Genomic DNA, 12,619 nt, shown 5'->3' with positions numbered 1-12,619 from the left:
GGCAGTAGGCTGAGATGGTGGATCTCCCGCAGGCGGAACCGCATTCATCCCCATTAAAAGCACCTCCCATCCACCTTCCCACCAGTAACTGGCCTCTGTGAACTTCAGGAAGATGAACGTGTACTGCCACACACCCAGGGCTGGGTATTTTTAAAAATATATTATTTCTGTAACAGCTTCTGGTTTTCTCGGCTTGGATTCTTTTTTGGAGGGGCCTGGGTATCCTCTCTCAAAGCCACCCTAGCTCCAGGGCCCTCATGCACTGCTGCGTGCACTCATTCCCCAGGGAAGCGTAACACCCCATGTTTGGAATCCCCCTGTAACTAACACAGGGCAGCACAGACCCTGCCTAGCCCTCCTCGGCTGGATAGGACGCAGGGACTCAGACCCAGGAAGGAGTAAAGGGAGAAAGGCTGTGGCTACGCTGCAGAAAAGAGTCATCATACCAACACTTGTCTAAGCCCGAAGGAGAATTCATATCCATCCAGGCCAATCCATCCTCCCCAATGCCCTGCTGTGCTCAGATGCAACTCTGGCCCTTCCAGCCCATCCCAGATCCATTGCTGAAGCAGTATCAAAAGGGCAGGCCAGCATCAGAGAAATGCCCCCTTCGGAATGCTCCCAGGCCTCCTTTCACATGCAGAATGTCCAGGTCAGAGCTGAATTCTGGCCTCTTTGTTAAGCCCAGTCACTGCCTGTCCTAGGGAGAGACGATCAGGTGCAGCCTGGCAGGCTTTATTGAACGGAGATTGCAGAGAGACAGACAGATGGACGCAGCTTTCGCCAGAAAAAGCAATTGAGAAAGGGATGTAGGCAGCTATTGCAAACATACACCGCACACGGAATTAGTGCCTGTAGGGCTTCCAAAGCTGTCACGTCTTTTGCTGCCTTACAGGTAGACACCACACAGCTGCAGCAGCATTTACTGACACACTTGGCATAATCAGTTTAAAATGCCCCAAAGCATTACTCATCTTTTCCACCCTCCCCCCTTTCCTCCAAATATAGCGTCTTCCCTCTCCAAGGGGAGCTATGGCCTGTGGATAAGAGCAGGCAACTAAGATCCAAGAGTCTCGGCTCTGGAAGAGTACGTCTGGTGATCCCAGCAAAGGACTCAAAATGTGGCTGGCTCTCTAGTAGCACCACAGTGTGGCACAGCCAGCTATTTTTCCCCTGCCCCCAAAGCTCTCTCTCACACCTATCGTTTGATTGTTCACAGTTGATAGGATTGTTCCGGCTTACATTTGTTTCTGGAAGCTCAGCGATTATAAATGTGAGGCACGGGACCATGACGTTTCCAGCCAATACCTTGCATTTGTTTAAAACGCTGTAGCGGATGGAAATGGAGATAGCCAACCCAGTGAGACAATGCATAGCACGCTAGTAACAGCATTGGGATAGGAGGGGACATTCACTATGTTGGTGTCATCTCCCTCAAATAGTCTTTGGGACAGCTAGCCACCAGTGGCATAGAGCAGGGGTCAGGAGGTAGGACAAGGCTGGTAAAATGGTAGATGCCAAACTGCTGCAGGAAGAGATCTACTTTGGATCACAACATGGACAGACACACATAGGAACAGCCCATAAATATGTAACACAGCAATGTGGGGGGAGGGGAGAAGTAGGTCTTTCCCAGGCATCAAGTTGTAGAGAGAGTAGATCATCACAACAAGTTCTGTATATCTGTAGCCTATATACACAAAGCCATCTCAGCAACAGCTTAGATGCCCCTGTGTAGTACAGCCCACACCGCGATAGCCTCACAGGTCAGGAATTCTCTTCAGCTGCTCGGGGCCAGTTTTAAGTGCAGATTATTTGATGCCACATTTGCCTGTAGATGCTGCATACTGAGATGTCCCAAGCTTCCAGGGATCTCGGGGGCAGTGGTTTAGGGAGCCAGGCTTCCCTTTTGGCCTGTCCACAGCTCTCGGAGCTCCACTTTACAGCCAAGGTCTCTCAAGGCAGCTTTGGCTATGTCGTCACAGTCCTGGTGCACCGTACGAGCCTGCACAATCAAGTCCTCAGCTCCCATCTCCAGGATAGCCTGAGAGAAGTCCCGGTTCCGGGAGACCAGGTTCCGGATCAGCATGCAGGCCTGTTTCTGAGGAGAGAGGGACAGGAGAATGGTTCATGGCTCATGGAGGGAGCATGGGGAGGAGCAGAAGGTCACCCACAAGGGAATCAGATGGTGCACGCACAGCAAGGCTGGGCTTAGTCTAGTGCCCGCTTCCTATGCAAGAGATTCCAACGTGCTTTGCACGAGTTGGATCCTGGCCAGGTAGCAGCCACAGATACAGAAGTGGCAGTTACTTTGCATTCAGATCACAGATTAAAACCTGCTTCGGTGGGAAAACTAGCCAACTGCCCAGGGTCATCCCTGACTGCTTCCTTCACCACCCCTAGGACCTTTCACTGCCTCTTTGGCAGACTCAAGAGATAGGCACAAGGGTCTGACCACATGGTTAAATCCAGTTTGAACAAATCCTTCCCTTAACACACAGAACCCAAACATCCCAAAGCGACTTCCTAATTCTAGATCAGCCACCCTCAAACAAGGAACACGGGGCACGGTCTGGGGAGCTGGGCCCAGGAGCACCCTTCCGCCAGAGACATTAACCCATTGATTGCAACGTGGGCGAGGACATCCGACAAGGAGGGAAAACGATCAGCCTTCCATTCTGGTCCCTGAATTCACTGAGCGCTGGGAATACTTTTGGAATGTGAGGACTCCTTGCCTGGGGATGTTGTGAAGGCCAAAAGTATAACTAGGTTTGCTCTGGGTGTCCCCAAACTCTGACTGCCGGAGCTGGGGAAGGGAAGGCAGGTGGATCTCTCCAAATTGCCCTGTTCTGTACACTCCCCCTGAGGCTCTGGGCCTGGCAGCTGTCAGAGACAGGATACGGTGCTGGATGGACCATTGGTGTGACCATTCTTATGGTGTCATAGCACACACTAGCGCAAAAAGGGTTTAAATAAAACATTTTTAAACGATGTAAAATATTTAGAAAAGCTGCAGAGCAGGTACAGGGTCCTACAGGGCTTAGGGAATGAGACGGGGGCGGATTTTCCCTGTGAAAGGGTCTCCCTTTGTCTCGGGGGACAGGCAGCCTGCCTTTCCTGTGACCAATCTGAGCAGACTCTGGCAGGAATGTAACCCCATCCACGGGGCTGGGCGCAGGGCTATATTTACACAGGCAGGAAGAGGTGTTAGTGACACAGGTACGGCTTGAAGAATGCAAACTGCACAGCAAGGTCTTGGGGACAGAACACAATCAAAGGACAATTTCCAGTCCGAATCTGGCATCAAGCAGCTCAGACAGACAGATGCCTCTGAAAGAACCACAGAACGCTGCTCCAGCCGCCACTTCTTCATCATCTTCACCACACAGCTGCAAACTCTGTACAGATCCTGGGTGAAACCCAGGGAGGCAGGGAAACCTATGATACTGGGTTAGTAATAAAGAGCTCCGAGCCAGGTACCTGCACAGCCACTTCTCTTGGATGCACCTTCATGGCCTGAAGAGCTACCAGGGCCCCTCCACCTTCCATGATGACTTTACAGTTCTCTGGCTTGCGCAAGGCCAGCATGCACAAGGCTGCACAGCCCTGCTCACAGATCTGCGGGACCAAGAGGAAGAAGGGAATCATTGGCTGAAACAACTGCATTCAGAAAAGAGAGTCAGCACCCCCCTGAAGCCTCCCTACCCCTTATTCATTCCCCCGGCGGGGAAAGGAGGCCAGTCTCCCACCAAGCCAAGATGCCATCTCCCAGGGGATTTACACAGTGAGTCTGGTGCTGGTGTGAGACATCCGTTTGATGGGCCTAGAGAACGACAGCCTCTGTTTATCACAGAACAGGTACGGCGTGGCCAACAGCCAGGCAAACACCCCCTTCTGACGCCACCCCTGTTGTCCACAGAGACCTCAGCTTTGCCAAGAAAAGAGGCAACTGGAGAAAGACATGGGAGGTTTTGATGGTAACATTTGCTGGCCGGTAACTCGTCCCGTATATTCTTTTGACGCAGAGGCCAGCACACAGATATCAGAGAAGAATGATTTTCAGTGATAGCTGGATCTGAACTATTGACCTAGATGTATAAAACTCAGTATCCAGTTTCCAGTTCCTCGGCCATCTGGTCCAGGACCATAAATGTACGAGAACGGTAGAAAGTGGTTAACTGTTTGGATGTCATACAAAGGCTTGAAAACAGGAGCGTTCAAGGGGTTAATGCATGCCTTGCTACACTGTCCATGCTGGGAGCAGAATTCTACTCGCTACGACTGCAGCTAGCACAGTTCTGATCCCAGCAGCAGCAGGGCATTGCTCCAAGTCAGAAGTAGTTCTGGGGGTTGCGAGTAGCACTGCCTGGGGAGGAAACGCAGGTGAGGGAACCGTTAATGCTGTTCTCAGAACTGAAATAATGGGCCAAAAATCAGACCTCCAAACCCAGACAGACGCAGAGCTCCAAAGCACAGGGAGTCCCCAGCACACATACTGATGTATACCTGAGGGCTGGCGAGATGATGGCTCATAGCCAGCACAATGAGGTCTGTTCCTCCAGTGTTGACTATGGCGTCTTTCACGTCATCATTCCCTGCGATGGCCCACATGGCGCTCAGCACCTGCTTCACCAGCTCCTGCACTCAACGACGAAGAGAACCGAGAGGAACAAAACCCACCAGATCCCGTGTAAGTCAGGCAAAACAGATCACTGCCACTCAGCCTGAAAGGCAGCACCTTCCACCTCACTCCCAGCCCTGAGGACCAGGCAGGACCAATGGGGGTCAAAGACTCTACCTGAATAGCAACATTTTCCTCAGGACTCCCAGCCCCTCACATCCCAGATGCCATTTTCCACTGGCCCCAGGCAGAATGGCCAAGTTGCCCCGTTCAGAGTAGCTGGGATTTTCAAAGAAGTCTAAGAGAATTAAATATCCAAATCCATAGAAATTCAGTGGGATTTGGACACCCAACTCCCTAGAAAAATCAGAGATAGTATGAGTATGTAGAGCATAGCCAATGTTCCAGCTTTCCTGAGAACTAGATCTATTCCTGGATCGGGGAGGCTCTATAGAACAGAGGCTGGAACCGGGGTGTTGGGTTCTCTTCTTGGCTCTCCCTCCAACTCAGCACATGCAACCTTGGGTTGCGTGCCAGAATGTAGAAGGTGGTAAGTGGGCATCAGCAGTGCCATTTGTGTGGTAAGAGCCCACGGGTAGAGGTTACCAAAGCCTAATGCTCATTCATGTTTGGAAAGTGCACTGAAGATGAAAAGCACCATGTTACGTACTAGGCAACATTATTCCCAACCCCTACCCATAAATACCCTCTCTTCCAGGAAAGCATCCCACTCACTGAAGAGGGACAGTACCTGATGGTCAATGCAGTCAGCCAGCAGTGCCACCATGAAATTCAACCCTCCAAGGTCCACAATCTCTTGACAGAACTCGTTCCGGACGGACAGGCGAGCCAAGGTGGCACAAAGCTCACGGAGAACACTGGAGTCGTCTGTGAATGCTGCAGAAGGAGGAAGACAAGGGAGGAAAAATAAATAGGAGCTGGGGAGGAGGAGCTGACAGAATCAGTTTCACATGGGTTTTAGAAGAAGGACCAAGCATGAACTGGTAGGTTTCAGTCCAGTTCTTAGTGGGGCAGGAGTCCATGATCCAAAACTCACCATGATAACTGACACTGACTGAGACTCAAAAACCACAGACTAGGAATTGAATGAGCCACGGAGCTTGACCTCCCTTTTGACTCACAAGCCTAGGGAAAGGCACACTGGGAGGATGTCACGTGTGGAATAAATTAACACAGCTATTGCCTGGGTTGTTCACTGCTCTCTAGCCAGGTGACTGTTAGCTCTGAAAACTGAAATCCTGACCCATCAGCTGCCTTTGGAGCAATTACCATACTCTGCCCTTCTGCAGCACCTTTCAGAGGCTCTGAAAGCATTTTAGCAGCAGCTAACTTCAAAACCCTCCCTGGGAGGTGAGCAAGTTATTACTGCCATTTTATAAAGGGGTCACCTGAGGCCCAGAGAGGTTAAGGTCACACACAGCGAGCTGGCGGTAAATCTGGGAAAAGAACGCAGAGTCCTAACTCCCAGGCCTCTGCTCTGACCACTAAACAGCCACACAAAGAACTAAAAATTAAACCTGCCGTTAAGCAGCATGACCTTGGGGTAGGAGAGCACAGAGGGCGTGAGATAAGAACCAGAAGTCAAAGGGTTAATACTACCTTTGGCAGCCTCTATGAGGATCCTTAAACCGTTGTTTTCTGATACAATCATCTTGGCGTGATCATGGGCCTGGCCAAAGGGCACACGAATGTCATCATCAAATGTCATGACCCTGAGCGCTGAGGCGGCCTCTCGAACCACGCCAGCACAGTCACCATGCCAGACAATGGCACCCGTCAGCAGTGGCAGGATGCCACCTTTCACCAGTTCCTGGCGGTTCTGCTCATGTTTCAGACAGGCGTGTCGGATGCACCGGATCCCAGCTAGAGTCATTTCAGCGTCATCTGCGTTTTCCTTCAGCGTTTGCAGCAACAGCTCTTGGCCAGCAGAGTCGAGCAGGTCTGGCTGCCCATCCATGAGGGCAGAAAAAGCATGCAGGGCCTTGAGCATGGCACTTCTGTCTCCTGAGGCCAGCTTGCAGGCAGACAGCACCACAGGACAGGCACCTTTCTGCCCAGCCAAGTAGCGGACAGCCAGCTGTTCTCTGCATTGCTCACTGAAGCGCACTAGCTGCTCACCGACCTCACTGAGTGCAGAGTCAGCAATGGATTTCCTGAGTGAGTCTAATGTCTAAGGAAGGAAAATGGGGGTTAGTGTTAAACCCAAAATCTCCTGAGAAAAAAATCCACTGGATCATCACATCTGCATATTTATAACCGTTTCGCCCCTTAAATTTAAGCAAATTTGGCATGATGAGAAACACTAGACAGCCCAAGAGATAGCCATTAGTCTTTAGGCACACAATGGGGTAAGGATGTAAAATACTAAATGGCTAACAGGTAAGCATTAATCTTACCGGTTAACCAACCCTAACCATTAACCCCTGGCCCAGCCCCGGCCCGAGCAGCCCCAATGGCCCCAGCCCCTTTCCCTTTAACCGACTAAATGATCATTTTAATAGTTTAAACAGTTAACTTTTTTAATGGGTATTTACATCCCTACAATGGGGTCAGAGGTGGCCTAGCACTGCTCTTCCCCCTGCAGCATGCCTCACTCCTGAGCTGCAGGGACCACCTCTAGGGACGAAAGGGGAATTCAGTCCCCACGGCCCATTCAGCTCTTGGCCTCTCTGCAGCGTTTGCCTGGAAAATGCCTCTTCTAATGGTGATTTTTGTAAAGTGGACGAACTTGCCCATTCGCAAGTGGACTGGATCCCACTAACTCATTTCACTCAGGCCAACAAACGGGCATCGGTAAATAAGAGCATAAGAGCTGACATACTGAGTCCGAATATGGTCCATCTTGCCCAGTATCGTATCTTTGACAGTGGCCTGTACCAGAGCTTCAGGGGGAGTGTTTAGAACAGGGCAATTATGGAGCGATCCACCTGTTATCCTCGTCTGGCAGTCAGATGCGTAGGGTCTCCCCGAGCATGGGGCTGCGTCCCTCACCACTTTGGCTAATAATCAATGGACCTATCCTCCATAAATGTAACCAGTTCTTTTTTGAACCCCAGTTATACTCTGGCCACTACAACATCCATGGCAATGGGTTTCATTCACAACAATTTGTGTGTTGTGTGAAAAAGTATTTCCTCTTGTTTGTTTTAAACCTGCTGCCTACTAATTTCATTGGGTGAGCCCTGGTTTTTGTATTGTGAGAAAGGGCAAACACCACTTCTCTGCTCACTTTATTTATCACACCATTCGTGAATTTATAGACCTCTACAGCCCCTCCCCCCGCCCCGTCATCTCTTTTCTAAGATGAGCAACCCTACTCTTTTTAGTCTCTCCTCATATGGAAACCATTCCCTACCCTTGATCATCTTGGTTGCAATTCTCTGAACCTTTTCCAGTTCCACTATATCATTTTTGAGATAGGGACCCAAGAACTAGACACAATATTCCAGGTGTGCATGCACCATGGATTTAAACGGGGCATTATGATACTTTGTCTTATTTTCTACCCTGTCCTAAGGGTTTCTAACACACTGTTAGCCTTTTTTGACCACTGCTGCACACTGAGTGGAAGTTTTCAGAGAACTATCCATGGTGACGCCAAGATCTCTTTCTTGGGAAGCCACGGCTAGTTTAGAACCCATCATTGTATATGTGTAGTTGGGATTATTTTTTCCCCCAAGTAGGTTACTTTGTATTTATCAATGTTGAATTTCATCTGCCATTGTGTTGCCCAGTCACCCAGTTTTGCAAGATCCCTCGGTAACCCCTCACGGTCTGCTTTGGATTTAACTATCTTGAATAGTCTGCAAACTTTGCCACTTCACGCTGCACTCCCTTTCCCAAATCATTTATGAATACGTTGAACAACATAGATCCTTGAGGGACCCCACTGTTCACCTCTTGGCAAAGTTATATTCACCGCTGACCTAGGGCTAGATTGGAACTGAAGACGAGAGGGGAAAGGCTCCACATCATGTTACCAATCCTCAGACTAGCCAGTGATCCCATTTATGTTATTCATGCCCTTTTCAGAACATCTATGGAGGTTTCATGTCAGGCTGACCCTTCCTTCTGGCCAAGAGGAGGCTGCCTGAAAGCTACTCAAGGCACTCCTTGCTCCTGCTGGCCAGGAAATATTATTTTGCACTTACATAACACCTTCCACCTGAAGTGCTTCAAGAGCTAACCCGGTACATGAATATCTCCATTTGACGAGTGAGGAAGCATTAAAGCACGGTGAGGTTAGCCCTTCCTCAGGGCTCATAGAGAGTCAGTGGCAGAGTTAGAAGTGGAAGCCAGAGCTCCTTACTTGTACCACTAGACCACACAGCTTGTTGAAAAGCTACAATTAACATTTCCTACCTGCAAAATGTCGTGTTTTTGCTCTTGGCCATTTTCAGAGGTGGGTTTCCGTGCAGCTTTTACAATAGTACTCAGATCAACACCTAAAAAGCAAGAGAGAAGTAAGGAGGCAGGTGTACAGGAACTCTGGTGAAAACTGTGAAGAACATTAGGCTTATGTCTTTTTACTGAGGGTTAACAAACACAGGCATGGATTATTAGGATGTTTGTGACATCCTTTGGAAGGGATACAAAACCAAAGTCTTGGCCATTTGCAATCAGAAAATACCTTTTTTTAAAAGTAAGGGGCAATTCAGGCTAAATTCCAACTTGGAAAAAGTTCATTCTGCCTCTCTAAATTCCCTCCTGCTGTTCCACCTTGAGCAGTTTTTCCTACCATGACCACTCCTTAAAAATGGGGTGTTGTAAACAACTTTGCCTCCCACCTCAGAAGAGGTTGCATTTTAGAGGCAGGCAACTGACCCTTACATGCAGATTCTCTGAAGAGCTTTGGGATCTTGCAGACCGAAGTGCCATACGAAAAAGAACAAAATGGTTTAGAGAAGTGCTTCCCTTTATTAGCAGCCAGTTTCCAGAAAGAACTGAGGACATATTTTGGGATTCTTTAACACCCATAACTGGCTTATACGAGAGCTAAGTTAGCATTTCTAACACATACCCAAAAGCTCAGCAGACCCCTGATTTTTAATGTGTTGAAAGCATTTTAATTACATATCTGTCATATCCTTATTGCTTCAGAGTGAGATGGATTTGCAATACCCTGAGATTCAAATTGCTGGACAGCTTCTTTCACAGACTCATCTGGATCCATTTCAAACTCTGTGATGTTTTCTTGCACCACATCATCAAATGTTTCCTGTGTGATCCGTTTGGATGCCATTTTATTTGATTATTAAACAGGAACCGAATGGCTTCTTGACCTGTCATCAGGAAAGCACAGAATTAGACTTGCTCCAAAACATTATGAAGTTTTTGACAGCGAGAAACAAAAATGTTTCCTTTTGACAGATAGTAGGGTGAGCTCAGAACCCAGAATCAGAGAAGTGTAGGACTGGAAGGGATCTCAAGAGGTCATCTAGTACAATCCCCTGCACTTAAGGCAGGAATACATAATAACTAGACCATTCCTGACAGGTGTTTGTCTAACCTGATCTTAAAAACATCCAATAACAGAGATTCCACAACCTCTTTAGGCAATATGTCCCAGTGTTTCACTACCCTGACAGGAAGTTTTTCCTAATGTCCAGCCTAAACCTCCTGTGCTGTGATGGAGATGGCTAAGGAGACTGGGAATAGGATGTAGAGCCCATCACCTATATAGGTCTTCAATTCAAATCTGGCCCAAGTTGGTAATGACCAGAAGGTATTACCATCTGACACCAGTTCAGTGGCTGTGGTTGAAGGGAGTTTGAGGTTTTCATTCCAGTTCCCAGTGGAGTGGCACAAAGCAAACCATCATATTTGGTGCTAATTGAGGCCCCTTTGTTGGCAGTCTCAACGGAGGCCAAGTTTATTTATTGACCATGGAGACTGAACGCCCATCTCTCTGTTAGAGGGAGCTCTTCATGCTCAAGAGCTAGGCATACCGTCAGAGAGGAGCATGGAGAAGCTTCATTTGCTGCTACCTATTCTGCATCTATTGCCGAGATACACAGTGGTTCTCAATCCGGAACCTGCCCTAATCTTCCTTCACCAGCCTACCAATCCTGATATCACCCCAACAATTCATGATTTGTTCTGTGTTTTTTTTAAAAAGCCATCATCAACTTGAAATCTAATTAATTAAAAAAATATTTAAAGCAGTTTTAGATTCACCATGGAGAAGTGACTACAATTCAGGACTGGGAACCAGGGCTCCCTAAACTCTATTTCTATTTATATGATTTAGTTGGGAATTGGTCCTGCTTTGAGCAGGGGGTTGGACTAGATGACCTCCTGAGGTCCCTTCCAACCCTGATATTTTATGATTCTATGATTCCCACTCAGCTCCTGAATCCTCTTATCAGTTTCTGCAGTTTTACAACCACATATTCCCATTTTTTAAAACATATTTTCTCTCCTGTTGCTGTGTGAAAGCCTCACAAAAACAACCGGGGAAATGGACTATACCGAAAGAGATGACCCAGAAAGCACCACTAAAAGTTCAAGACAGAGAGAAAAAGATATATATTTCCTTTATCTCTTTTAGTTACACTGAACTTGGATGTAACACTGATGGATCAAATTCACACGAGTTAATTTTTTTTTAAGTTGACACTGTCCATTTATAAGCATTTTAAAAAAAACTGAGGCAATGAAGATAAGTGACTTGATCAAAGCCAGAAAGTTTCTGTATGTGATACCTCTGATTTAGAACACAAGAGTGTCTTCTTCTTCTTTTTTTAATTAAAGTATTGTGGCAACATTTGTGTAGTTTACCATTCCATAAAATATTTTTAATTTGATTCAGACACAGAATCAGAAACAGAATTTGAGGGGTCCTGGTTCTCAGTCCTGTATTCTAGCCATTTTACCATGGCACCAGATCCCAGCAGTTACAACATTACATATTTTAAACATTAGCAGGGTAACATGTCTATCCTATTGATTGTAAGCTCTTTGGAGCAGGCACCAGGTTTTCCTCTGTTTTGTATAGTTTCCATTGCACCGTGGCACTCAATAGGTAAGAGTAATCTCCAAGGAGAAGCTGTGCTTTTATCAGTTATTATTTAAAATTCAGTTACAAAAAAAAAAAAAAAAAAAAAGAGAGAGACAGCAAAAAATGCAAAGCCACAAGACTTGGAACAAGAGGTCTTTGTTCCTGACTACAGATGCGAAGGTTCAGATGGCACTGATGTCACTGCAGCCCTACCTCTTCACAGCTCTGAACAGAAACTGCTGAGTTAGGACAATGGCAATTTTGCCAGGCTGTGCTGGTGAGCCAGTCATGGGAGAAAGAGCGGACTGCATGAAGATATGACACCGCATTCTGAGTACCTGCCTGGGCAGATATTTATATGATCAAAAAGCCATAAGGCAGATGCATCCACCAGGATGCAAAGGATGGTCAAGGAGAACTGGGATAAGCCAGTGCTTGGCCCCCAGGACTGGTATTTCAGGCACTAACAGCAGGTGCGCTCAGCTTTTATCCTTAGCTTAAAGATAAGCCTCTGTGCTGGGCTCCAGCTTCCCTACCTGGGTCTCCACAATCTATCGGGCCCTGTAGCTTGGGATGGATAGGAATGGGGTGTTCGCTAACATGCCACTCAGCGGGTCGGTAATGAAGGGCAGCTCAAGCCTGGCACAGGAGAGGATGCCCCCCCTCGGGGGGGGGGGCAGTTGGAGAAGCTGGAGGAGAGGAGCCAGGCACGTGTGGCCCCGGGGGGAGATTGGAAAGAACGGGGGCCAGCCTAGGGGAGAGGGGGGCTGGCCAGAGCTGTGTGCGAGGCAAGCGGGGTATTGCTAGGGGACAACGCAAAGGGCGCTGGGTGGGGGTTTATGAGGGGCTGTGGCGCCCCCCTGGGGGAGGGGGCGATCCCCCATGGAGGGGGGGGAGGGAGCTACCCCGGGGCGGGGGGGCGATCCCCCATGGAGGGGGGGAGGGAGCTACAGCCCCTCATAAACCCCCACCCAGCG

The 12,619-nt window shown here is 48.3% G+C and overlaps 1 protein-coding gene across 3 annotated transcripts in view; it reads right to left on the bottom strand.

Annotated features, from left to right (window-relative positions):
* Window positions 1-672: 672 nt before the first annotated feature.
* ARMC6 (armadillo repeat containing 6) overlaps window positions 673-12,619 on the bottom strand; it is a 12,708-nt gene continuing 761 nt past the window's right edge. For all 3 annotated transcript variants that reach the window (XM_034755464.1, XM_034755463.1, XM_034755465.1), the window contains exons 2-8: window positions 9,764-9,924; window positions 9,005-9,087; window positions 6,242-6,812; window positions 5,373-5,518; window positions 4,507-4,638; window positions 3,481-3,618; window positions 673-2,101 (exon numbers count right to left, since the gene is read on the bottom strand). In XM_034755464.1, the coding sequence (XP_034611355.1) occupies window positions 1,889-2,101; window positions 3,481-3,618; window positions 4,507-4,638; window positions 5,373-5,518; window positions 6,242-6,812; window positions 9,005-9,087; window positions 9,764-9,884 (1,404 nt within the window). In that variant the 5' untranslated portion in view covers window positions 9,885-9,924 and the 3' untranslated portion in view covers window positions 673-1,888. The remainder of the gene's footprint in view (window positions 2,102-3,480; window positions 3,619-4,506; window positions 4,639-5,372; window positions 5,519-6,241; window positions 6,813-9,004; window positions 9,088-9,763; window positions 9,925-12,619) is intronic.

Source organism: Trachemys scripta, chromosome 22 (genome assembly GCF_013100865.1).
Source record: "Trachemys scripta elegans isolate TJP31775 chromosome 22, CAS_Tse_1.0, whole genome shotgun sequence".
Taxonomy (NCBI): domain Eukaryota; kingdom Metazoa; phylum Chordata; order Testudines; family Emydidae; genus Trachemys; species Trachemys scripta.
This window is presented reverse-complemented; position numbering and strand designations above follow the sequence as displayed.